Source organism: Dendrobates tinctorius, unplaced genomic scaffold (assembly GCF_039654945.1).
Source record: "Dendrobates tinctorius isolate UK_male_01 unplaced genomic scaffold, ASM3965494v1 ptg000489l, whole genome shotgun sequence".
Classification (NCBI taxonomy): domain Eukaryota; kingdom Metazoa; phylum Chordata; class Amphibia; order Anura; family Dendrobatidae; genus Dendrobates; species Dendrobates tinctorius.
The window spans coordinates 984,097-1,010,616 of NW_027362150.1; the positions used below are offsets into that span (position 1 = coordinate 984,097).

Genomic DNA, 26,520 nt, shown 5'->3' on the forward strand with positions numbered 1-26,520 from the left:
ACACAGATTAGATATTAGAAAAAACTTTGACAGTTAGAGTGATCAATGAGTGGAACAAGCTGCCATGAGAAGTGGTGAGTTCTCCTTCAATGGATGTCTTCAAACAGAGGCTGGACAGACATCTGACTGGGATGATTTAGCGAATCCTGCTTTGAGCAGGGGGTTGGACCAGATGGCCCAGGAGGTCCTTTCCAACTCTACGATTCTATGATTCTATGATAGTGTCTGAAAAAGGTAGAAGGTGATGACCAGGTGGCCGCCTTACAGATCTGTTCTATAGATACCTCCGATCTTCCAGCCCATGAGGTCACCATCGCTCTTGTGGAATGGGCTCTCAACCCTTCCGGGATGGTATTTCCACTTGATGAATATGCCCTGGCAATCGCATCCCTTATTCACCTTGCCAGGGTACTCTTAGATGCTTTGAGTCCTTTCCGAGGTTCCTGGAAACACACAAAGAGAGAGCCTTCCTTCCTACATCCTTTGGTGGCCTCTAAGTACTGAACTAGGCACCTCTTTACATCTAGGGTATGAAATCTTTCCTCTCCCCTATTCCTAGGGTTTGGGCAGAAGGAAGGAAGGACTGCCTCCTGGGACCTATGAAAATGTGATGCTACTTTAGATAGATATGCCGGGTCAGGCTTTAAGATGACTCTGTCGTCTAGTATTTTAGTAAACGGTGGCGCCGCTGATAAAGCTTGAATATCGCTCACCCTGCGAGCCGACGATAGCGCCACCTGAAGCACGGTTTTTAATGATGATATTTAGGGGTACTGACTGGATAGGTTCAAACGGGGGACCTGTTAGTGCGGGTAATGCGAGATTCAGGTCCCACAATGGTAATTTCAGGCTGACTATTGGCCTGGACCTGGTTGCGGCCCTAATAAACCATGTTACCCCGGGGCTGCCTGCCATATCCTGGTTATAAAGGGCACCTATGGCTGCTATCTGTACTTTCAGTGTGTTAACCGCCAGTCTCTGCTCTAAGCCCCTCTGCAGAAATTCAACAATTCTTTCAATCTGGACCCCGTCCTGAACCCTTGTCCCGGAGGTGGACAGAAATTTCCTCAAAGTTCTCCCATAGGCTCGTCGTGGTCGGTTGCCTACTCTTTTGTAGTGTAGAAACTAGGCTTTCGGAGAACCCCCTTTTCCTCAGCAGTGCCCTTTCAAATTCCATGCTGTCAAATGGAGGTTCACTGCCCGAGGGTGTAACCTTGGTCTCTGAGACAGTAGGTCTGGGAGATCTGGTAAGATCCAGGGGTCAGTTATCGAGAGCATTCTCAGCCAGGAGAACCAAGTTCTTTTTGGCCAGCAGGGGGCTATCAGTATCATTCTCGACCCATCCTCTCTGACTTTCCTTATGACAGCCAGAATGAGAATGATCAGGCGAAAGGCATACGTTAGGTTCTGTGTCCACGGGAGCATCAAGGCGTCCAGGGCCCGAGGATTCCCCCTGGGGTCTAGGGGACAAAATGCTTCCACTTTTTGTATTTTTGTAGTCGGCAAACAGATCTATGTCTGGGATTCCCCACATTTCCACCATCTGCCGAAAATGGACTGTTTTAAGGCTCATTCTCCCTGGCGCAATTGAGTGCAACTCAGAAAGTTTGCTGTCTGGTTCTCTGTTCCCTGTATGTGCAGTGCAGGAAGAGATAGTAGGTTTATCTCGGCTAGGGTGAGGATTTTGGAGGACGTGTTCATTAGGGCTCGGGACCTGGATCCCCCCCTGGTGATTTATATAGGCCACTGTCACTTGATTGTCCGAAAATATGCGGACATGATGACCTTGCAGCATGGATAGGAAGTGTGTTAAGGCATAGCCTACTGCCCAGAGTTCCTTTTGGTTTGAGGAGGCTTCTAATTCCTGGCCTCCCAATTCCCCCTGAGCCACCCTGCTGTTCATGTGTGCTCCCCATCCATTGGGACTGGCATCCGCGGTAATTATATGTGATTTTTATTACCCACGGAATCCCTTTGGATAGATTGTCTGTGTTTCCCCAACAGGCTATTTAATGAAGTTTTGGAATCTAGGGTAATGCGACCATCTAAGTGACCTCCTAATGCTAACTGGTTGGCTAATAGATCCCATTGGAGATCTCTCCTATGTAGCTGTGCCCATTGGACCGCCGGCAGGCAGGCGGAGAGAGAGGAGAGAGCCTAGTAGTGACATTGCTTTTGTTAGTGTCATGGAAGGGTTCTGAATCGCCTTTGCTATCATTTGAGCAATTCTCTCTTTTTGTGGTCCGGGAGGTAACACTCTTGGGTGTTTGATTCCAGTGTTAGTCCTAGGAACTCCTGAATTTTGCTGGGCTGCAACCTTGATTTTTTCCAGGATTAGAAGCCAGCCGAGGTTCTGTAGAGTGTTCATCACTCTGTCCCTCCGTTCCTTGCATTTTGAGCCGAGTCGCTTGCTATTAAAAAGTCGTCCAAACATGGAATTATTAATATGTCCTGCTGCCTTAGGTGGGCCATCATTTCTGCTACTAGTTTCGTGAAAACTCGTGGGCTATAGATATTCCGAACGGAAGGGCCCTGTATTGAAACTCATCTCGCCATTTATAGAGACCGGCAGTCTGAGGTATTTTCGGTAGTCTTTGTGGATGGGGACGTCATAGTATGCGTCGCTGAGATCTAATACTGTCATAAGGCAGTGAGGGAACAGGATTTTGGTGGTTGACTCCATTTCCTCCTTTCTTTAGTAAACTTAGGACCTCATTTCCAAGAGTTTTTTGTTCTCATATAGATCTTATGGAGTATGGAGTTACCACGTATTTTTGAGGTGTGTGATGAACAGCCCACAGCTGCCACCAAATATGACGAACGGGGGTCCCGCTGCCACCAAAACGTGACGGACAGCAGACCCTGTGTCACCAATTTGTCACAATCCCACCACTGACACGGGTGTATCAATGGACGGAGGGACGCGACACACTGCCGGCACACGGCTATCACAGGCACAGTGGGGGCTTATCTTAGTTATCCCACCACTGGCACCATGTGACCAAAATGCAGCAAACTAACCTTGCTCTAACAATTTACCGCAGGGGGGGTTATTTTGGATGCCTTCACCTCTGCTAACAACCTTCCAAGAACTGCGAGGATTTATGTATAGCCCACTTTCTCAGTTCCACTTTGGAACTCGCAGCTCTCCGGCGCCCCCCTTACCCTCAGGTCAGTCAGGGAACTGCACCTAGGATAATTAGTCGCCGGACGGGCTGCTTGTTGTGCACTGGCCTCTAGACTACTGCAGTAAGGAATTATCAATGCTGTGGCCGCAGCCCCTCATTCAGCAATATAAGACCCTTCTGTACTGCCAGCTAGTCTCGCCAGCCGCGCACACCACGCTGCCACCAGCCACACTTTACTTAATCACAGAGTTAATTAAGAGGGTCCGTGACAAACCCCAAATTAGTAGCGATTATCTAAATAAGGCATATAGTTCGTTTCTAAGAGCATGAAGACAGACTGAATTATTATATCATTTATTCCCCAAAATGAGGGCAGTGATTATATAGATAAAAATTGCTATAAAGTTGAGACATTACATATGTACAGATACAAGTATAAAACAAAAGTGGATGAAAACAGAAAGTACACTCACGGTTGCTTATGAATCTTTAGGCATCCCATGTGGCTGGAGGGGGAGGGGCACGTAACCAAACGTCGCCACTCATCGGCACGTCTCTCTGGCATGAGGACTTCAGCTGCTCTGAACTGGTTTTGCCAAGGGAATGCCTTATAGCCTCTGCTGTGTGACATCACGGAAGGGGCAGTCTGGAGAGGGTCTGCCCCCTACTCTTGGATTTAGAATCAAACTACAAAACTTAATATAACTGTATCTCGCAGGAGGAAGTTCGCACAAACACGCACATGGTATCATTCTTTGTAGTTTGTTGATTACAATAATTCAAGACCAAATATGCAGTATTTCGGACACACCGTTTAGAAGGAATCCATATCTCATTTTCTAGAAGTACGAGAATCGTGAAACTAAGGGGTTTAGACAGCTGGCTTTGTGCCCTTCGCAGAAATGTGGGTTTTATATCTCTGCTGCGTATGGTTTTTACGGTACAGTCTCTTTAATATCACCCATAGTTTCATTCAGCCACAGATCTGAGAACAAAGGAACATCTTTTCCACTAGCTTAATTAACATTCCTAGATCACAGGAAATGGACGGTTTCAGGTTTCACAGAGCTGTGCCCATGAAGACACTGGTGTGTGTGTGTGTGTGGGGGAAGAGAAAGGGGGGATTTGCAGCAACATGGCAGGCTGCAATGTCCTGATAAGAAAATGGGAGACTTCTAGAAGGTTCCAACAGAAAACATCATATTTTGCAGACATTACATTACAGTGGGAGAGAGAGAGTCTATCCTTAGGCCCGAGCCAATCAGACTTACCAACCAAGGGCTGTTCGAGATTTCCCTCCAAGCTGGGAGAAAAAGGTTTAGACTCCCCCCCCCCATCTTGGGCAAATGTCACCAAGAGGGTTTCTTGTCTCGGGACGAGTTACCGAAGAGAATCCCCATATCTCTCCTTCTGTCATCCTATTTCTGCTCTGAAAGAACTTTCTGTTACGAAAGGACCTCAAACACTGTAGGACCCAGATTTGGGAATCCCTTCTTTTATCCCCTGCCTTTTGGAGGATGTCATCTAGCGTCTCCCCGAATAGGAACTTCCCTTCGCAGAGGATCGACCTAGGTTCATTTTAGTTTGTAAATCCCCTGGCCAACATTAGAGCCACAACGTTCTTTGGGCTGCGTTTGACATGGCTGCTGCTTTAGATGATAATCTCACCAAGTCAGCTGATGAGTCCGCCAAGAATGCCACCGCTCCCCTTATTTACTGGAATAGATTCCAGAATCTTCTCTCTGGGTGTACCTTCCTTTAACTGTCTCTTTAGTTGATCCACCCATACCATAAGGGCTCTGGAGGTACATATTGCCACAATAACTGGCTTCAGATTTCCCCCAGCTGATTCACAAGCGCCCTTGAGGAAGGTATCGGCCATTTTCTCTAAGGGGTCCTTCAGAGTACCCTAAAAGTGTCCTCAAAGGGGAGTGCAAAACTTTTTTGAGGCCTTGGCGACAGCTACGTCTAGTGTCGGGGCTTTGTCCCAAGATGTGGACGCCTCTTCATCAAAGGGATATTTCCTCTTAAGGGAAGGGACCGTGGAGTTTTTCCACTCTGGTTTTTCCCTTTTCTTTTTTTAAGGCCCTGTATGTTCTCGTTTAGCGGGAACACTCTGTTTCTTTTGGCCCAGTCCCCCAGACATTATGTCCTGGACTGACCTATCAGGGTGAGGGACTGCCACCCCCATGGTAGATCTTATTGCCTTAACTAGCGTGTCTACCTCCTCTGGGGGAAAACAATGATGGCCTCCCGTTTCCTCGTCTGAGGATGATGAGCCGGTGACTGAGGTATGTGAGGTAACCTCCCCTGACGCCGAGACTTCTGACTGGGAACCCACTCCAGCGTCCTTCCTTTTAACTTTTTCCCCTTGTTTCAGGGATAAAAGGGCACTCTGAACCTCTGATCTGATTACAGCACTTAGGTCCAAGGCGAAATCCGGGGTTTCCTCACAAAGAACTTCCTGTATGCAGGATTCGCAGGGCTCTGCTATAAGTGGGGCATTCCCTGTTCTTTGTTCCCCCTTCTTTTTTCCCTGATAAGGGAAAAGAAGTCTATTACAATGGTGAACATTCTCGAAGGTCACTCACCTGATATGCGCGGCTGCAGGTATCGGTTCGGGAGGTGGATTCAGGTCCCGTACGGGCTGATCCAAGGATGGCGACTTGCTCCTTGCAGCCGACCTGCTGCGTTGCGTGGAGTGGCGACTGGATCGGCCATCACTCCTGTCCTGCTCTTTTTGCCGGTGATGCTGGTGTTGCTGCTGCCTGGGCTGCTGCTTAGGCTGCTGCTTGAGCTGCTGCTCCTCTTGCTGGTCGCTGTCTTCCATACTTACAGGGCGCTTACAGCCAGGAGCAATTCCAGCACTTTCATTTTCGAATTTTGCGGCGCGTGACGTCACCTCCTCTACCAGACTGCACCGCTGTCTGCCCCGGGGAGTGCGCAGTGCGCTGACTCAGAAGTCATTTGTCCATTTCTGGGGCAGCACCATATTGGTACACCTCTGTACCATGGCGCTGCCCGTGTGTGTCCCGGGTCCCCACCAGCCCCAGAATCCTTTCCAGAGCGGCGGCTCAGTCCTCTCCCCCCAGCTCACCCTGTCGAGCCCGTCGGCTGCAGCGGTGGCGGCTTCAGGAACCGACCCGCCATGACAGGGGCTTCCCCGCTGTGAGCCCCCGGACGGGACAGCCCTGGATCTCCTATTAGGTAAGCTGCTGCGGTTCTGTAGGTCACCCGTCAGGGACAGGAACCCAACCAGGGGTGGAGGAGAGGTGCCACCATTTTTATCTGTAGGTTCCTGTCCCTGATGGGCGGATCCCCTCTCTCCATGGTGCTGTCATGGGTGAGAGAGAAGCGATCATTTTTTGAGAAAAAAATATGATTTTTTATTTTCACGGCTCTACGTAATTAACTTCTGTGAAGCACTTGAAGGTTCAAGGTGATCAATACACATCTGGATAAGTTGACATTTTGCTGGATGTAATTTTTTTCTAAGCCTCACAATGGCCACAATATTATAGGCATTATCACCAATAATATCAATGCTATTATATGCATTATGTAATAATGGGGGCAGGTCAGTGAGGGATCAGCGACCTGTCATAAGTCAATACAGAGGAATATGTAATCAGAGCACCACATAAAGCCCCGCCCACAGCCCCGCCCCAGAGCACGAGAAATCTCATTAACTGAAAACTACAAATACAGATTAAACAACAGTAAACTAGAGTTGCCCTCATTTATGGTGGAGCATTGGAGCTACTATGGATCCTGAGCAGAAGATTAGAGAAAATAATATTGCTCCCCATTTCAGGAGAGATTGTGCAGTAATCTGAATTCCTTAGGATCAGAAACAATGTAATTGGTTGTAAGTTCTATAGAAAAGGGCTTTCACTGCCCAAAGTCATTTGAACAGTTTTGGGTGGAGAATGTTGTGATCTAGAGACAAAATGGTGATCATGGTAATACGGCCGGACTACACCACCGATAAAGCAGCCACAGCCGGTGACTGAGAGGAATCTGTGACGTCTCTGCATTCAGTGGTCACTACTCACCTGGGTAGTCATATGTGGGAATCTCCTCTTTACACCACTCATCATCTCTCACATCTGTCTCTGTAGTATTAATATGGGTCAGATCTTCACCCTGAAACAAATATTGTAAAAGTCACCGACAGATGGAGAAGTCCCATCTATGATCAGCTCTAATCCTGCCATCTCCACCGTTCTCATTACACAAGTATAAAACATATAATACTGGTGGATAAAACAAGACTGAGCACAAGACCTTCACAGCCGTCTACACATCATAGGGGAGATCTCCTGACACCTTCTCTCCATCTACCTGATGATCCTGAGGAGCACTGGGATCTTCTTGGTTACAGTCCTGTGGAAGAAGAGGACGGGGACATCTCTCTGGTGTTGTCCTCTTACTGGATAGATCTGGAGGAAACACATACAGGGACTGAATTCATTCTCTACATACAGATAATTATAGGCTGTGTGTATTTAGTCCTGTCTATTACCTGGTGATGTGAGGGGCTGGGGAACCTCCATTATGACGTCCTTGTACAGATCTCTGTGTCCTTCTAAATACTCCCACTCCTCCATGGAGAAATAGACAGCGACATCCTGACACCTTATAGGAACCTGACACATACAATGATACCGTCATCCCCCCGATCCCTTCATAGTGTTACTGTATAATGTCCCAGCATTCCCAGCAGTGTCACCTCTCCAGTCAGCAGCTCAATCATCTTGTAGATGAGTTCTAGGATCTTCTGGTCATTGATGTCCTCATGGATCAGGGGGTGAGGTGGAGGCCCCGTGATTGGGCTCAGGGGTCTTCCCCATCCCTCAGACACAGGGTCCTGACAGCGATCACTAGAGGTCTTCTTCACCACTGTGTAATCCTGGTTATGGAGAGACACATTAATAAATCTCACTACAGACATTTCCAGAGTCCTCACCTCTCCAGTTCTGTCCATCTGTTATTCCCATAGATAAGAATGATGCAATGTGACGTCATCAGAATCTCTCACCTCTCCAGTGAGACGGAAGAGGATCTCTAGGGTGAGGTGTAACATCCTCTCCGCCATCTTGTCTCTGTCCATATCCATCCTTGATGGGTAAATCAGGAAAATTCTCTTCTGTAGAAGATCTTCCCTGAGAGGATCCGATATTGTAGAGACCTGAATGAGAAGAAGATGATCCGATGTAACATCATAAGAATCCTGTGTAATAATACAATTACTGGAGATAATAAGGGAAACATATGAGGAGATTTATTATCTTACAGGGTTTAGTTTTCTTCCCTGACATCTACTAATAAAACCTATATATTTAGGCCACAGACAACAAGCAGTTTCCTCCTCGGAGTCGGCAGCTGAACACGTTCCTCATAGACTCATCTTCCATAACGCTAATTCTCCTCTCATTACCGACACTGGAATCGGCATTAGCAATACTGCAGGAGAGATTCATTACACGCGACATGAGAAATAACTCCTTCCTGATGAGGACGACATCTTCACCTTCTACTGCGGCTCTAGAGACAGATTTGGCCAGAGTCGGTCACTGCCTCCTTCCCCACCGGCCGTCTATATGAAGGTTTCCCGTCTTCCCCGCACTGGAATCTTCTATCTATATGTAATATATGGGTACAACCTCAAGAACACAGTCCCAACTGCAAGGCCTAGTGGGGGAAACATCACACTTTGGGGGGCTTTTCTGTAAAGGGGACAGGACAACTGCAACGTATTGAAGAAAGGATGGATGGGGTCTTGTATCGGGAGATTTTGGCCAACAACCGCCTTCTCTCACTAACAGCATTGAAGATGGGTGGAGGCTGTGTCTTCGAACAGAACAACGACCCGAAACACAGAGACAGGGAAACTAAGGAAAGAATAACACAGGGACCGAAAGGGTTAATAGGACTCACAGGAGGAACCGGCCCAGAAAGCAGAAGGTCCAGGAGCATCTGCCACATATATGGCTGCTCTGTGCACACAGGACCTGTGATGAGGTCACAGGAGGGGAGGAGTCAGGGGTCACATGATCAGGGGCCTCAGTGTGTGCAGGACTCTGCTGTGCTGGTTGTCATGGTGCTGGATGAGGGGAAGTTTATGTGTGGGGTCAGGAGGGGTTTACAGGGTGGATGTAGCAGAGCCGTGTGTGTACGAGGTGTACGGAGCGGAGCCGTGTGTGTACGAGGTGTACGGAGCGGAGCCGTGTGTGTACGAGGTGTACGGAGCGGAGCCGTGTGTGTACGAGGTGTACGGAGCGGAGCTGTGTGTGTACGAGGTGTACGGAGCGGAGCTGTGTGTGTACGAGGTGTACGGAGCGGAGCTGTGTGTGTACGAGGTGTACGGAGCGGAGCGTGTGTGTACGAGATGTACCGAGCAGAGCCGTTTGTCTACGTGGTGTACGGAGCGGAGCCGTGTGTGTGTACGAGGTGTACGGAGCGGAGCCGTGTGTGTACGAGGTGTACGGAGCGGAGCCGTGTGTGTACGAGGAGTACGGAGCGGAGCCGTGTGTGTACGAGGTGTACGGAGCGGAGCCGTGTGTGTACAAGGTGTACGGAGCGGAGCCTTGTGTGTACGAGGTGTACGGAGCGGAGCGTGTGTGTACGAGGTATACGGAGCGGAGCCGTGTGTGTACGAGGTGTACGGAGCGGAGCCGTGTGTGTACGAGGTGTATGGAGCGGAGCCGTGTGTGTACGAGGTGTACGGTGCGAAGCCGCGTGTGTACGAGGTGTACGGAGTGGAGCCGTGTGTGTACGAGATGTACCGAGCAGAGCCGTGTGTGTACGAGGTGTACGGAGCGGAGCGTGTGTGTACGAGGTGTACGGAGCGGAGCGTGTGTGTACGAGGTATACGGAGCGGAGCCGTGTGTGTACGAGGTGTACGGAGCGGAGCCGTGTGTGTACGAGGTGTACGGAGCGGAGCCGTGTGTGTGCGAGGTGTACGGAGCGGAGCCGTGTGTGTACGAGGAGTACGGAGCGGAGCCGTGTGTGTACGAGGTGTACGGAGCGGAGCCGTGTGTGTACGAGGTGTACGGAGCGGAGCCGTGTGTGTACGAGGTGTACGGAGCGGAGCCCTGTGTGTACGAGGTGTACGGAGCGGAGCGTGTGTGTACGAGATGTACGGAGCGGAGCCCTGTGTGTACGAGGTGTACGGAGCGGAGCCATTTGTCTACGTGGTGAGCGGAGCGTGTGTGTACGAGGTGTACGGAGCGGAGCCTTGTGTGTACGAGGTGTACGGAACGGAGCGTGTGTGTACGAGGTATACGGAGCGGAGCCGTGTGTGTACGAGGTGTACGGAGCGGAGCCGTGTGTGTACGAGGTGTATGGAGCGGAGCCGTGTGTGTACGAGGTGTACGGTGCGAAGCCGCGTGTGTACGAGGTGTACGGAGCGGAGCCGTGTGTGTACGAGGTGTACGGAGCGGAGCCTTGTGTGTACGAGGTGTACGGAGCGGAGCCTTGTGTGTACGAGGTGTACGGAGCGGAGCGTGTGTGTACGAGGTATACGGAGCGGAGCCGTGTGTGTACGAGGTGTACGGAGCGGAGCCGTGTGTGTACGAGGTGTATGGAGCGGAGCCGTGTGTGTACGAGGTGTACGGTGCGAAGCCGCGTGTGTACGAGGTGTACGGAGCGGAGCCGTGTGTGTACGAGGTGTACGGAGCAGAGCCGTGTGTGTACGAGGTGTACGGTGCGAAGCCGCGTGTGTACGAGGTGTACGGAGAGGAGCCGTGTGTGTACGAGATGTACCGAGCAGAGCCGTGTGTGTACGAGGTGTACGGAGCGGAGCGTGTGTGTACGAGGTGTACGGAGCGGAGCGTGTGTGTACGAGGTATACGGAGCGGAGCCGTGTGTGTACGAGGTGTACGGAGCGGAGCCGTGTGTGTACGAGGTGTACGGAGCGGAGCCGTGTGTGTGCGAGGTGTACGGAGCGGAGCCGTGTGTGTACGAGGAGTACGGAGCGGAGCCGTGTGTGTACGAGGTGTACGGAGCGGAGCCGTGTGTGTACGAGGTGTACGGAGCGGAGCCGTGTGTGTACGAGGTGAACGGAGCGGAGCCGTGTGTGTACGAGGTGTACGGAGCGGAGCCGTGTGTGTACGAGGTGTACGGAGCGGAGCTGTGTGTGTACGAGGTGTACGGAGCGGAGCGTGTGTGTACGAGATGTACCGAGCAGAGCCGTTTGTCTACGTGGTGTACGGAGCGGAGCGTGTGTGTACGAGGTGTACGGAGCGGAGCGTGTGTGTACGAGGTATACGGAGCGGAGCCGTGTGTGTGTACGAGGTGTACGGAGCGGAGCCGTGTGTGTACGAGGTGTACGGAGCGGAGCCGTGTGTGTACGAGGTGTACGGAGCGGAGCCGTGTGTGTACGAGGAGTACGGAGCGGAGCCGTGTGTGTACGAGGTGTACGGAGCGGAGCCGTGTGTGTACGAGGTGTACGGAGCGGAGCCTTGTGTGTACGAGGTGTACGGAGCGGAGCGTGTGTGTACGAGGTATACGGAGCGGAGCCGTGTGTGTACGAGGTGTACGGAGCGGAGCCGTGTGTGTACGAGGTGTATGGAGCGGAGCCGTGTGTGTACGAGGTGTACGGTGCGAAGCCGCGTGTGTACGAGGTGTACGGAGTGGAGCCGTGTGTGTACGAGATGTACCGAGCAGAGCCGTGTGTGTACGAGGTGTACGGAGCGGAGCGTGTGTGTACGAGGTGTACGGAGCGGAGCGTGTGTGTACGAGGTATACGGAGCGGAGCCGTGTGTGTACGAGGTGTACGGAGCGGAGCCGTGTGTGTACGAGGTGTACGGAGCGGAGCCGTGTGTGTGCGAGGTGTACGGAGCGGAGCCGTGTGTGTACGAGGAGTACGGAGCGGAGCCGTGTGTGTACGAGGTGTACGGAGCGGAGCCGTGTGTGTACGAGGTGTACGGAGCGGAGCCGTGTGTGTACGAGGTGTACGGAGCGGAGCCGTGTGTGTACGAGGTGTACGGAGCGGAGCCGTGTGTGTACGAGGTGTACGGAGCGGAGCTGTGTGTGTACGAGGTGTACGGAGCGGAGCGTGTGTGTACGAGATGTACCGAGCAGAGCCGTTTGTCTACGTGGTGTACGGAGCGGAGCGTGTGTGTACGAGGTGTACGGAGCGGAGCGTGTGTGTACGAGGTATACGGAGCGGAGCCGTGTGTGTGTACGAGGTGTACGGAGCGGAGCCGTGTGTGTACGAGGTGTACGGAGCGGAGCCGTGTGTGTACGAGGAGTACGGAGCGGAGCCGTGTGTGTACGAGGTGTACGGAGCGGAGCCGTGTGTGTACGAGGTGTACGGAGCGGAGCCTTGTGTGTACGAGGTGTACGGAGCGGAGCATGTGTGTACGAGGTGTGCGGAGCGTGTGTGTACGAGGTATACGGAGCGGAGCCGTGTGTGTACGAGGTGTACGGAGCGGAGCCGTGTGTGTACGAGGTGTATGGAGCGGAGCCGTGTGTGTACGAGGTGTACGGTGCAAAGCCGCGTGTGTACGAGGTGTACGGAGTGGAGCCGTGTGTGTACGAGATGTACCGAGCAGAGCCGTGTGTGTACGAGGTGTACGGAGCGGAGCGTGTGTGTACGAGGTGTACGGAGCGGAGCGTGTGTGTACGAGGTGTACGGAGCGGAGCCGTGTGTGTACGAGGTGTACGGAGCGGAGCCGTGTGTGTACGAGGTGTACGGAGCGGAGCCGTGTGTGTACGAGGTGTACGGAGCGGAGCCGTGTGTGTACGAGGTGTACGGAGCGGAGCCGTGTGTGTACGAGGTGTACGGAGCGGAGCCGTGTGTGTACGAGGTGTACGGAGCGGAGCCGTGTGTGTACGAGGTGTACGGAGCGGAGCCGTGTGTGTACGAGGTGTACGGAGCGGAGCCGTGTGTGTACGAGGTGTACGGAGCGGAGCCGTGTGTGTATGAGGTGTAAGGAGCGGAGCTGTGTGTGTATGAGGTGTAAGGAGCGGAGCTGTGTGTGTACGAGGTGTACGAAGCGGAGCCGTGTGTGTACGAGGTGTACGGAGCAGAGCTGTGTGTGTACGAGGTGTACGGTGCGAAGCCGCGTGTGCACGAGGTGTACGGATCGAATCCGCCTGTGTACGAGGTGTACGGAGTGGAGCCGTGTGTGTACGAGGTGTACGGAGCAAAGCCGTGTGTGTATGAGGTGTACGGAGCGGAGTCGTGTGTGTACGAGGTGTACGGAGCAGAGCTGTGTGTGTACGGAGCGGAGCCGCGTTTGTGTGGACCCCTCTGTGTACTCCCAGCTTCGGTCGCAGACGCCTCTGTGTATGCTGTATAAACCCATATACCCCCAGCTCCAGTCGCAGACCCCGCGTCTCACACTGTATACACCTGTATACCCCCAGCTTCAGTCTCAGACCCCTATGTGCAGGCTGTATACACCCGTATACCCCCAGCTTCGGTCACAGACCCCTCTGTGTACGCTGTATACCCCCAGCTTCGGTCGCAGACGCCTCGGTGTACGCTGTATACACCCGAAAACCCCCAGCTTCAGTCTCAGACCTCTCAGTGTATGCTGTATACACCTGTATTCCCCCAGCTTAGATTGCAGACCCCTCAGTGTGCTCTTTATACATCCGTATACCCCCAGCTTCGGTCACAGACACCTCTGTGTACGCTGTATACACCTGTATACCCCCAGCTTCGCTCACAGACCCCGCGTCTCTCACACTGTATACACCCGTATACCCCCAGCTTCAGTCTCAGACCCCTGTGTGTATGCTGTATACACCTGTATACCCACAGCTTCGGTCCCAGACCCCTCTGTGTACTCTGTATACACCCGTATGCCACAAACTTCAGTCGCAGACCACTCTGTGTACACTGTATACACCCGTATACCCCCAGCTTCGGTCACAGACCCCTGTGTTCACTGTATACACCTGTATATCCCCAGCTTTGGTCGCAGACCCGTGTGTACACTGTATACACCCGTATACCCCCAGGTTCGGTTGCAGACCCCTGTGTATGCTGTATACACCTGTATACCCCCAGCTTTAGTCACAGACCCCCCTGTGTGCGCTGTATACACCCGTATACCCCCAACTTCAGTCGCAGACCCCTCTGTGTACGCTGTATGCACCCGTATATCCCCAGCTTCGGTCGCAGACCCCTGTGTACGCTGTATACACCCGTATACCCCCAGCTTCAGTCGCAAACCCCTGTGTATGCTGTATACACCCGTATACCCCCAGCTTTGGTCGCAGACCCCTGTGTACGCTGTATACACCCGTATACCCCCAGCTTCAGTCGCAAACCCCTGTGTATGCTGTATACACCCGTATAACCCCAGCTTTGGTCGCAGACCCCTGTGTACGCTGTATACACCCGTATACCCCCAGCTTCAGTCGCAAACCCCTGTGTATGCTGTATACACCCGTATATCCCCAGCTTCGGTAACAGACCTCTGTGTACTCTGTATACACCCGTATACCCCCAGCTTTGGTCGCAGACCCCTGTGTACTCTGTATACACCCGTATACCCCCAGCTTCAGTCGCAAACCCCTGTGTATGCTGTATACACCTGTATAACCCCAGCTTTGGTCGCAGACCTCTGTGTACTCTGTATACACCCGTATACCCCCAGCTTCAGTCGCAAACCCCTGTGTATGCTGTATACACCCGTATAACCCCAGCTTCGGTCACAGACCCCTCTGTGTATGCTGTATACACCCGTATACCCCCAGCTTCGGTCACAGACCACGCGTCTCTCACACTGTAGAACTGACGCCGGACACACACGGTAAAACTGCGGTCGTCGGTCTCTCATCTCTCGCACTTATACTGATAACATAAGATGGAGTCAGACGAACCTTCCTACAGAACATGAGAACAAAGTCATTACTACAGGACTGTGTGAGAAAGGGATTTATTCTACAAGAAACACTGGGGCCACAAATGAGAATAACATAATGTCGTTCATCTTCTCTTTCACCATAGATATTGACAGTGAGGGCGACTTCCACTTTGCCGCAATGTGGATTTTAGTGGCCATACATAAGTAGTTTACTAGCTTCTGAAAGCTTTCTGGAAGCCGGGAAGGCCTGGTTCCCAGTAATAGGTTCCAGATCAACCGGTCCACCATACATCTGTGCTATCAGACACTTCACCTTCTCCCAAAGCCCAGAAACCACCGTACAAGACCACCAAATATGTCTCATGTCACCAGATATTCCACAGCCCCTAAAACAGTCTCCCGAGATTTTAGGAAAAATGCTGTGAATTTTTTCCGGTACATAATAGACTCTGTGCAATAGTTTTAAGGAGGTCTCAACAAGGGAAGTCTGGTGACTACCTCATGATATGGTGTCACAGCTACGATACCATTCATCAATTGACTGTTCAAACCCCAGATCCTCCCCCCACTGTAACATATACTTCAATTTTTTATCATTTTGTGGAGAATTTATAGCATAGTAGATCAATGAGATCGTTCCCCTGCCCAAAGGGTCATTTAGACATTTTTTTTCAAAACTCGCTGCCCTGAGAGTAGTACCGCTCGGGAGGATCTGCTTTGCAAAGTGGAAGATCTGGTTCAGTCGCATTACCTCCCTAACTGGAGGTTCAAATATTTGAACAAATTCCTGTCTGTCAAGTAAGATATTAAATGGGGACACAAATGTTGAAGTATATGAATACCTTTCAGCTTCCACCAAGAAAACATTTGTGGCTCAAGACCTGGTGGGAACATGGGGTTTTGTAATATAGCTGTCAGGGGAGAAGGGCTTGATTGTAAGTTATATTTAAACCGGACTTTCCTCCAAAGAAGCAACGAGTGGACTGTAAAAGGAGCCACATTCATTAACCCCCGTGGAAGTCGGTCTGTGGTCCACATTAGGCCTGATAAAGAGAATGGTTTGGAGAGAAATGATTCCAGAATAACCCATCTCGGACTATTGGGATATGAACACGCACTTATTAATGGAGCAATCTGTGCCGACTTGTAATAAAGTGTAAAATTAGGGAGGGATAAACCCCCTTCTTTTCTGTGACGGAACATAAGTTTTTGCACAATTCTGGGTTGTTTTCCTAGCCAAAGAAACTTAGACATCGTAGAGTGTAAATGAGTGAACGTTCTGGCTGGTACCATAATTGGGAGGGACCTAAATAGATATAAGAAGCGAGGCAGTGACACCATTTTTAATGCCTGTATTCTGCCGAGCCAGGATAACTTTGAGGAAGCCCATCTATCCAGGTCCCTCTGGAAGTTTTGGATCAGTGGAGTGTAATTCCACCGAAACAGAGGTGACCTGTTGGCTGTTAAGTTGATACCCAGATATGTTAGATAATGTTCTTTGTGTATAAACCCAAAATGGGAGGCTATATTAGTTTGCTCTGTCTTAGGAAAATTTACAAATAATGCTTCGGGTTTATCAATGTTAATCTTTAACCCTGAGATCTTCGTGAAGGAGGGAAAACAAGTGAGGGAGTGTAGTGTGGGGACTTATTAATGTTAGCAGGAGATCATCCGCAAAGAGGCTGACTTTATATTGGTCTCCCATATTCTCAGGGCCCAGGATATTCTGATCTCTCCTTATTGCTTCCACAATGGGTTCCATTGCAAGTGCAAAAAGATCCGGAGATAGAGGACAGCCCTGCCTGGTACCCTCTGAATATTAATTGGAGGGGGATGTGGTGACGGGAGTTTTACATAAGCGATAGGGCTATCATATAACAATTGGAGGCACTTTATAAGTTTAGGGGAGAATCCGACTTCCGATAGAACCGTAAAGAGATACGTCCAGGACGCAGAATCGAAAGCCCTCTCCATATCTAATGCAAGCAGGAGAAGTCGCTTTCGCTGTAGGTTAGTTGTATAAATAATATTTAACGCTCTCCTAATATTATCTGGGGCCTGTCGCGCTGGTATAAAACCAACCTGATCCCGATGGATGAGGTGAGGGAGGATTTTATTGATCCTGTTAGTCACAATGGATGTAAAGATTTTGAAGTCAATGTATAAGAGGGATACAGGTCTATAATTTGTTGTGAGATGATCTCTCTTAGGATTAGGGATTACGGTTACATGCGCCACGTAGAACTCAGGGGGCAGCTGCGAGCCATTTAGTAGTGAATTACAGAGGTTTTTATATGTGGTGTCAGCACATCGCTGCATTTTTTATAATATATTGCTGTAAGACCATCCGGCCCCGGGGCCTTTCCTCTTTTAGTTTTTTGAGTGTTGAAGCTATTTCCTCCTCAGAGATGTGTAAATGGAGTTGTTGTGCCGCGGACTCAGTCAGGTTAGGTAGATGTAGTGTGTGAAGGAATGACTCCAGTAGTGAGGGGGGGGTGATTGTGGGGGCGAATACAAACTCTGGGAGTATTCATTATAAGTGCTATACATGACATCGGGGTGGGCTGAGATCTGACCCTTAGGGTCTTTTATAGAGGAGATTATATTCAGTGAGTTATGATTGAGTCACCGTAGGAGGCAAAAACAGAAATGCTCGCTAAGTCCAGAAAAACCAGAGAGGTTGGCAGCTATCGGATTGCAGACCCCTGATCCTATCACAACAACTAACAGTAGCCGTGGGGGGTTCCTACGATGCCCTAGACCCCTCAATCACAGCCGGAGAATTAAATAGGCCTAAAGAAAGAAAGGGGAAATCTAAACTGCCCCAGAGCAGACCCCAAAGCAATAGGCAGCCCCCAACATATAATGACGGTGAAGCAAGATGAAAACACTAACACAGACAGAAAGATAGACTGAGCAAAGACGGGGCCCAAGCTAACTAGATAGGAAAGGACAGGAAGGCTGCTGTCTGCAATCCGTGAAAAACCCTATGAAAATAAGAGCCAACAGACTGACAGTGAAAAAGGCCCTGAAGACGCTAGGCTTCAAAAAAGCTATGTCAGTACTCAGGAATATTCTGAAGACAGAGCAATCGGCAAAAGGAGATTCAGCTCACCCCAGCATTGAATGACAGAATCCAGAAAAGCAAGGAAAACAAAAACAAAACACAAATGCTAACAGGCAAAGCAGAAAACTTAGCTTTAGAGGAGCAGGAAACAGACTGGTGTCCTAGAAGTCCACAGAGAAATCACCCGCAGGGCAGAAGGGCGTCGGCAGCCTTATATTCAGTCTGTGACTCCACTCAGCCAGTCATCCTCATTAGGCTCAGGTGCCTGATAATCAGGCTCATTACCTTCCTTTACCAGAATAGGGAGTTCACCAGACCTCAGTGACGAAGGGGAAAATGAACTCACAACACAGTGACTCCCTCATTCTGAGCTTACGAGCGGCATCTTATTAGGCTTATTGGCATGGTGATAAAACGCGGCTTTACTCCAAGTTAGCGCCTCTCCGTTCTGGTGGTGAGAATGGCGTCTAATTGTCATTTCATGTCTTGTATTTGTGTAGATAAGTATAGGGGTGAAGAGCGCTGATTGGCCAATTCTAACTTCTGCAGTTTCTCCTCCAGTCTGGGCTGTAATTCAGACCTTTCTTCTTCCTGTCGGCCGATAACTTAATCACAGAACCGGGAATAGATTTTCTGTGCGCGAGTCACATTGCTCCAAGTGAGGCCTCCTCCGCTGTGTGAGTTTAGGGGAAATTTGTTATATCTTCTCTTATAGCGGTTACATTAGAGATTTGGGCATTTTAGCTCCTGGTGTGGAGTCGATAGCACAATCATATGCCGCCATATAGTAGACGGCCGGTAACTGGTGAGAATTCCCTCATGTGTGGGGTCTATTTCCCTCCAGAGAAATCACACGTTACATTCCACACATAACACTGTGTAGAGAAGGCGGCGCGGGGTAATTGTGCCAGTAGTGAGGGGCGAATAATGGCGGGAATGTCACTGACTGAGGAGAAGGCTCCATGGTGGTCTGCACTCCGGAGATCATGTGACCCCTGACTCCTCCCCTCCTGTGACCTCATCACAGGTCCTGTGCGCACAGAGCAGCCATATATGTGGAGTGCGACTCTGCAGGTTAGTGATGGGCAGTCCAGCTCTTCTGGCTCCTTTCCCCACTTTTATCCCTCCTGTCCCTTCACTATAAAGCCTGGGCCTCATTATACAGCTGTACAGGGGTCTAGTGAAGGCTTTTTAGCCCTTTCCTCAGACTGTAGCTCCTGGGCACAGGCCCTCACTCCTGTCTCTTCACTATAAAGCCTGGGCCTCATTATACAGCTGTACAGGGGTCTAGTGAAGGCTTTTTAGCCCTTTCCTCAGACTGTAGCTCCTGGACACAGGCCCTCACTCCTGTCCCTTCACTATAAAGCCTGGGCCTCATTATACAGCTGTACAGGGGTCTAGTGAAGGCTTTTTACCCCTTTCCTCAGACTGTAGCTCCTGGGCACAGGCCCTCACTCCTGTCTCTTCACTATAAAGCCTGGGCCTCATTATACAGCTGTACAGAGGTCTAGTGAAGGCTTTTTAGCCCTTTCCTCAGTCTGTAGCTCCTGGGAACAGGCCCTCACTCCTGTCCCTTCACTATAAAGCCTGGGCCTCATTATACAGCTGTACAGGGGTCTAGTGAAGGCTTTTTAGCCCTTTCCTCAGTCTGTAGCTCCTGGGCACATGCCCTCACTCCTGTCCCTTCACTATAAAGCCTGAGCCTCATTATACAGCTGTACAGGGGTCTAGTGAAGGCTTTTTAGCCCTTTCCTCAGACTGTAGCTCCTGGGCACAGGCCCTCACTCCTGTCCCTTCACTGTAAAGCCTGGGCCTCATTATACAGCTGTACAGGGGTCTAGTGAAGGCTTTTTAGCCCTTTCCTCAGACTGTAGCTCCTGGGCACAGGCCCTCACTCCTGTCCCTTCACTATAAAGCCTGGGCCTCATTATACAGCTGTACAGGGGTCTAGTGAAGGCTTTTTAGCCCTTTCCTCAGACTGTAGCTCCTGGGCACAGGCCCTCACTCCTGTCCCTTCACTATAAAGCCTGGCCTCATTATACAGCTGTACAGGGGTCTAGTGAAGGCTTTTTAGCCCTTTCCTCAGACTGTAGCTCCTGGTCACCATGTGATTTCACCATAACCCAAACAAGCTAATTAAGGTGTGAAATCTTGATCAAAATCATCTCAGTACACAAATCTCTAAAGGTGCCCAAAGTTTGCATCGCCCCTTTTTCCTTTTTGCAATTATGAAATTGTAAAAAAGTCTATATATATATTTTTTATTATTATTATTGCCTAAAATACAAAGGCCATGTGTCATCTTAGAGGTTCGGCCTTTTAGAGATCATTTCATCTTCATGTTACTACTGTTCACAATAACAGTCATTTTGACCAGGGGCGCCCACACTTTTACATGCCGCTGTCAATGCTTCATCCCGCTGGTGCTCAATATTTAATAGGGTCTTACTATTAAACTTAATGAAAATTTCGGTGAATTTCTTTGAGCTGTTATTACTAGAGATGAGCGAATATTGTCGGAGAAGTTGTTATTGGCTAATATCGCTTACCGAATAGCTGCATCGGGACCCCGGATCCCTGGAGCGCTCCCGATAATCAGCTGCATGTGTCGCCCTCCATGCAGGTGCTGTGACTATCACACAGCGCGACACACGCAGCTGATTATCGGGAGCGCTCCAGCACACTGAGTCCTGCACACACTGAGGCCCCTGATCATGTGACCCCTGACTCCTCCCCTCCTGTGACCTCATCACAGGTCCTGTGTGCACAGAGCAGTCATATATGTGGCGGACACTCCTGGATCTTCTGCTTTCTGGGCCGGTTCCTCCTGTGAGTCCTATTAACCCTTTCGCTCCCTGTATTCTCCTTTCTGACAGGACAATATCTGAATTCGGATAGTGTGACAGGAATTTAAGCAATGTGGAAGGAAAAAATGACAATTTTATTTTTTTTTCCTCACAAAAATGTGACTTTACCCCAAAATTAGCAGCGTAACAAATCCTTATTTTCCCCACTGTAGTTTGTAGACTCCATATACAGATCCGTTAAGTGTGAATTCCCCACTTAAGTTATTGCATTTTGGAAATTGCCCCCACTGGGAATTTATCTCCAGGTAAAGGCACAATTGTGTCTCCATGGGGGTTGTGCTCACAGCCCAACATCGTGTGGCCTCCAAAGAAATGCCACCCCGCACCATTACTGACCACTGCCAAACCGGTCATGCTGAAGGATGTTGCAGGCAGCAGATCGCTCTCCACGGCGTCTCCAGACTCTGTCACGGCTGTCACATGTGCTCAGTGTGAACCTGCTTCCATCTGTGAAGAGCACAGGGCGCCAGTGGTGAATTTGCCAATCCTGGTGTTCTGTGGCAAATGCCAAGCGTCCTGTACGGTGTTGGGCTGTGAGCACAACCCCATCTGTGGACGTCGGGCCCTCAGACCATCCTCATGGTGTCAGTTTCTAACCGTTTGTGCAGACACATGAACATTTGTGGCCTGCTGAAGATCATTTTGCAGGGCTCTGGCAGTGCTCCTCCTGTTCCTCCTTGCACAAAGGGGGAGGTAGTGGCCCTGCTGCTGGGTTGTTTCCCTCCTACGGCCCCCTCCACATCTCCTGGTGTACTGGCCTGTCTCCTGGTAGCACCACCAGCCTCTGGACACTACACTGTCAGACACAGTAAACCTTCTTGCCACAGCTCGCATTGATGTGCCATCCTGGATGAGCTGCACTACCTGAGCCACTTGTGTGGGTTGTAGAGTCCGTCTCATGCTACCACAAGTGTGAAAGCACAACCAACATTCAAAAGTAACCAAAACATCAGCCAGAAAGCATTGGTACTGAGATGTGGTGTGTGGTCCCCACCTGCAGAACCACTCCTTTATTGAGGGTGTCTTGATAATTGCCAATAATTTCCGTCTGTTGTCTATTCCATTTGCACAACAGCATGTGAAATTGATTATCAATCAGTGTTGCTTCCTAAGTGGACAGTTTGATTTCACAGAAGTTTGATTTACTTGGAGTTATATTCTGTTGTTTAAGTGTTCCCTTTATTTTTTTGAACAGTGTATATAGATAGAGAGATTTTTTTTTCCTTACGTTGGAGGGTCCAATTCCAGCTATTGCTGTGTGATCTGTGATTTCTATCTACTCCACTGTGTACAGGATAATAGAGTATAATAAAGTAGTTATGGACGTGACGTAACTAACATTGTGCAGTGACTCTGCTTTCCATATAGTGATGGATATTTCTTGTTGCTGAAACTGTGATATTTTCCCCCTTTAAACCTTTTTTAAACCCCTCTGATCAGTGCGATCATACAACATACAAGCCTCTGATGGCTCCGGTGATGCCCTGTACTACTGTAGTGCCGTGTATCATCACTGCCTGTCAGTGTAATACTAACGGCCCCATACACATGAGATCAGAGTTGGCTGAACGGTCATTTGGCAGACGGCGATCTCTCCCGACTCCCCCATACACACAAATATTCCAGCTTTCCTGTGGTCTGTATGAGAGAGTCGCCTCCAGACTCCTCTAGAGGAGGATTATCTACAGGAAGAACAAACGGATTATCCTCTGAAATTCAGGATGTCAGATCCTTCTCTGCCCTGACATCATCTGTCGGGAGGCCCCCAAATACATTATATGGTCGGCCAATCCCCCCGAAATCAGTGCTTTCATGGAGCTTTAGTCTACTGTGTATGGGGGCGTTATAAGGTAACTTATTGGACGTTGCCTCTGGCCCGGCCTAATAGACCTTCATACATTGCAGCCCAGACACCATTATTAGGCATGTAAGTATCGGAGTAACTAGGCCGCCCCATACTATCGAGTACTTGGAGGCGGGGGGCATTCAGCCAAACTCTGTCACACCTTCTTAGATGCCATGTTTGCTTTTCACAGCAGCAAGTGGTTAAACTGTCTGGGTTTTTGTTGCAGCCTCATCTGTGCCGTCCCTGTGGTGTACATCTATGTTCTGGGGCTCAAAAAGATTAATTTATTTTTAATAAATGTTTAACATGTTAAAAATTATAAAATGTGTCTTCTGCTTTTTTGTTATTTTTTTCTTCTTACAAGAATTGTTGGAGCCAATTTTCTTTAGAAACATTTTAATATCGGCTTTTTCTGGAGTTTTTCTTGTAATATAGGAAAGCCTAAGGCCAGAAATAATCCCCATAAATCACTGTACATGGAGACTTTGGGATCAGATCATTTCTGTCCGTTGTGTTTGTGGAAACAAAAAATCTTTTCTAAAAGCCTCAAACTTCTGTGTGTGACTCAGAGCTGAGATCTAACGTGAGAGAAGATTCCAGTGCGGGGAAGACGGGAAACCTTCATATAGACGGCCGGTGGGGAAGGAGGCAGTGACCGACTCTGGCCAAATCTGTCTCTAGAGCCGCAGTAGAAGATGAAGATGTCGTCCTCATCATGAAGGAGTTATTTCTCATGTCGCGTGTAATGAATATCTCCTGCAGTATTGCTAATGCCGATTCCAGTGTCGGTAATGAGACGAGAATTAGCGTTATGGAAGATGAGTCTATGAGGAACATGTTCAGCTGCCGACTCCGAGGAGGAAACTGCTTGTTGTCTGTGGCCTAAATATATAGGTTTTATTAGTAGATGTCAGGGGAGAAAACTAAACCCTGTAAGATAATAAATCTCCTCATATGTTTCCCGTATTATCTCCAGTAATTATATTATTACACAGGATTCTTATGATGTTACATCGGCTCATCTTCTTCTCATTCAGGTCTCTACAATATCGGATCCTCTCAGTGAAGATCTTCTACATAAGAACATTTTCCTGATTTACCCATCAAGGATGGATATGGACAGAGACAAGATGGCGGAGAGGATATTACACCTCATCCTAGAGATCCTCTTCCGTCTCACTGGAGAGGTGAGAGATTCTGATGACGTCACATTACATCATTCTTATCTATGGGAATAACAGATGGACAGAACTGGAGAGGTGAGGACTCTGGAAATGTCTGTAGTGAGATTTATTAATGTGTCTCTCTATAACCAGGATTACACAGTGGTGAAGAAGACCTCTAGTGATCACTGTCAGGACCCTGTGTCTGAGGGATGGGGAAGACCCCTGAGCCCAATCACGGGGCCTCCACCTCACCCCCTGATCCATGAGGACATCAATGACCAGAAGATCCTAGGACTCATCTACAAGATGATTGAGCTGCTGACTGGAGAGGTGACACTGCTGGGAATGCTGGGACATTATACAGTAACATTATGAAGGGATCGGGGGATGACGGTATCATTGTATGTGTCAGGTTCCTATAAGGTGTCAGGATGTCGCTGTCTATTTCTCCATGGAGGAGTGGGAGTATTTAGAAGGACACAGAGATCTGTACAAGGACGTCATAATGGAGGTTCCCCAGCCCCTCACATCACCAGGTAATAGACAGGACTAAATACACACGGCCTATAATTATCTGTATGTAGAGAATGAATTCAGTCCCTGTATGTGTTTCCTCAAGATCTATCCAGTAAGAGGACAACACCAGAGAGATGTCCCCGTCCTCTTCTTCCACAGGACTGTAACCAAGAAGATCCCAGTGCTCCTCAGGATCATCAGGTAGATGGAGAGAAGGTGTCAGGAGATCTCCCCTATGATGTGTAGACGGCTGTGAAGGTCTTGTGCTCAGTCTTGTTTTATCCACCAGTATTATATGTTTTATACTTGTGTAATGAGAACGGTGGAGATGGCAGGATTAGAGCTGATCATAGATGGAACTTCTCCATCTATCGTTGACTTTTACAATATTTGTTTCAGGGTGAAGATCTGACCCATATTAATACTACAGAGACATATGTGAGAGATGATGAGTGGTGTAAAGAGGAGATTCCCACATATGACTACCCAGGTGAGTAGTGACCACTGAATGCAGAGAAGTCACAGATTCCTCTCAGTCACCAGCTGTGGCTGCTTTATCGGTGGTGTAGTCCGGCCGCATTACCATGATCACCATTTTGCCTCTAGACCACAACATTCTCCTCCACCCAAAACTGTTCAAATGACTTTGGGCATTGCAAGCCCTTTTCTATAGAACTTACAACCTGGAGGATCCACCTACCCCCTGGGATTAATAACAAGATTCCCATGTAAAATGCTAAAATGCCTATGGATGATACCAAAACAATTTGTTCACCGTAGGCACAAGCCACATCAGCTCCTATAAACATGGAAACACCGGAGAAAAAAGGGAGCAAAACGACGACTGCAAAAATATTAATAATTTTTATTAACTATCGTACAAAGAAGTGCACAAAATCATGATGAGGTGCCAATATAAAGCAGATGAACACATACCCGACCATCCCCCCGTCCATCCAAGATGGAAATAATGTCCTCATATATGTATTTTAGACATCATGCCCAAGTGGAAGCCCAAAATATAATACCGCCCTACAAAAATCAATGGCCATATGGCCCAGATTACTTCAAGTAAATCCCCTGAGCAAAGCTCAAAAAGTAAGGAGGAGAGACATATAATGTCCTTAGGGTGCAATGAATCTGGACATAAACAAGGGCGACCACCAGTGAAAGACAGAAATAAATGTCAGATCAAAATCTTACCAGAGGATGCAGGAGGAAGAGGGGAAGCGTCTGGCAGTGACCCCTGACGCACGTTTCGTGGCGCAGAAAGGCCGCTTTATCAAGGAGATAGTAACCATATCTCCACAGGACCTTCATATACCCTGTGACCACAGTCACGTGACCGAGATCAACCAATCATCGTGGCCTCATCGGCGCATGCGCTCTGAGGTCGGAAAGCACCGCTGCACAGAACAGGCGTCAGGCTGAACACAGGACACAAGTCAAAAGACCAAGGCGCCCATGTACAACACATAAAGATGCCCATCTGTCAGCAGCACAATTACCACCGCAGAGAGATGCTCACAGCCGCCCATAATTGTATCCCATATATAGGGTAAATGGAAATCCCAAAAATCCATACCGGGAAGATGAATGATTTTTAAAGGGGTCATGGCCATACAAAAGAATCATCACATACATACATGGATATGCATCACATATAGCCCAGGCGATAAAGAGACTCATATATTAAATACATCAAATGCATAAAACGGATATATGGTCATGACATATACAACTATAAAGGCCACTAGATCCGATTCACATGTTTGATATAATATGCTCATAATTATATCCCATACATGGGAAGAACCGTAAGGTCCATGCAGACAATAATCCTAATCGGGTCATGACCGTAAAAAAAGTCATCACATATATATAAATGTACATCGTATATGACATAAACAGTGAAAAAATCTCACATACTAAGTACATAAAATACATAGAATACAATATATGGTCATGATTCCCACAACTGTAGAGACTGCTGGATGCGGTTCACATAGATATGGTACAGGGTGAGGGTCCAAGGAGACATATGGTGTCCTCAAGGTCACTAAATATAAATTATTGACATACAAGAAAAGATTAGTGAAAAT

The 26,520-nt window shown here is 49.1% G+C and overlaps 2 protein-coding genes across 2 annotated transcripts in view; both read right to left on the reverse strand.

The window, feature by feature from the left end:
- Positions 1-26,520, reverse strand: part of LOC141078000 (uncharacterized) — an 84,061-nt gene that overhangs the window by 17,679 nt on the left and 39,862 nt on the right. The gene's annotated exons all lie outside the window — the stretch shown is intronic.
- On the reverse strand, positions 7,637-8,959 carry LOC141077990 (gastrula zinc finger protein XlCGF66.1-like). Its single transcript, XM_073564781.1, has 4 exons — positions 8,951-8,959; positions 8,170-8,319; positions 7,861-8,040; positions 7,637-7,777 (listed from the first exon to the last, which is right to left on the reverse strand). Exons 1-4 carry the CDS (start codon positions 8,957-8,959, stop codon positions 7,637-7,639), a joined length of 480 nt encoding a protein of 159 aa, XP_073420882.1.

What these genes read in the sequence shown, in the direction of transcription:
- LOC141077990 (XM_073564781.1), bottom strand. An exon ending in TCTTCCGTCTCACTGGAGAG is followed by an intron (nt 8,041 to 8,169) that starts GTGAGAGATTCT and finishes CTCCATAACCAG; the next exon opens with GATTACACAGTGGTGAAGAA. An exon ending in TTGAGCTGCTGACTGGAGAG is followed by an intron (nt 7,778 to 7,860) that starts GTGACACTGCTG and finishes TGTATGTGTCAG; the next exon opens with GTTCCTATAAGGTGTCAGGA.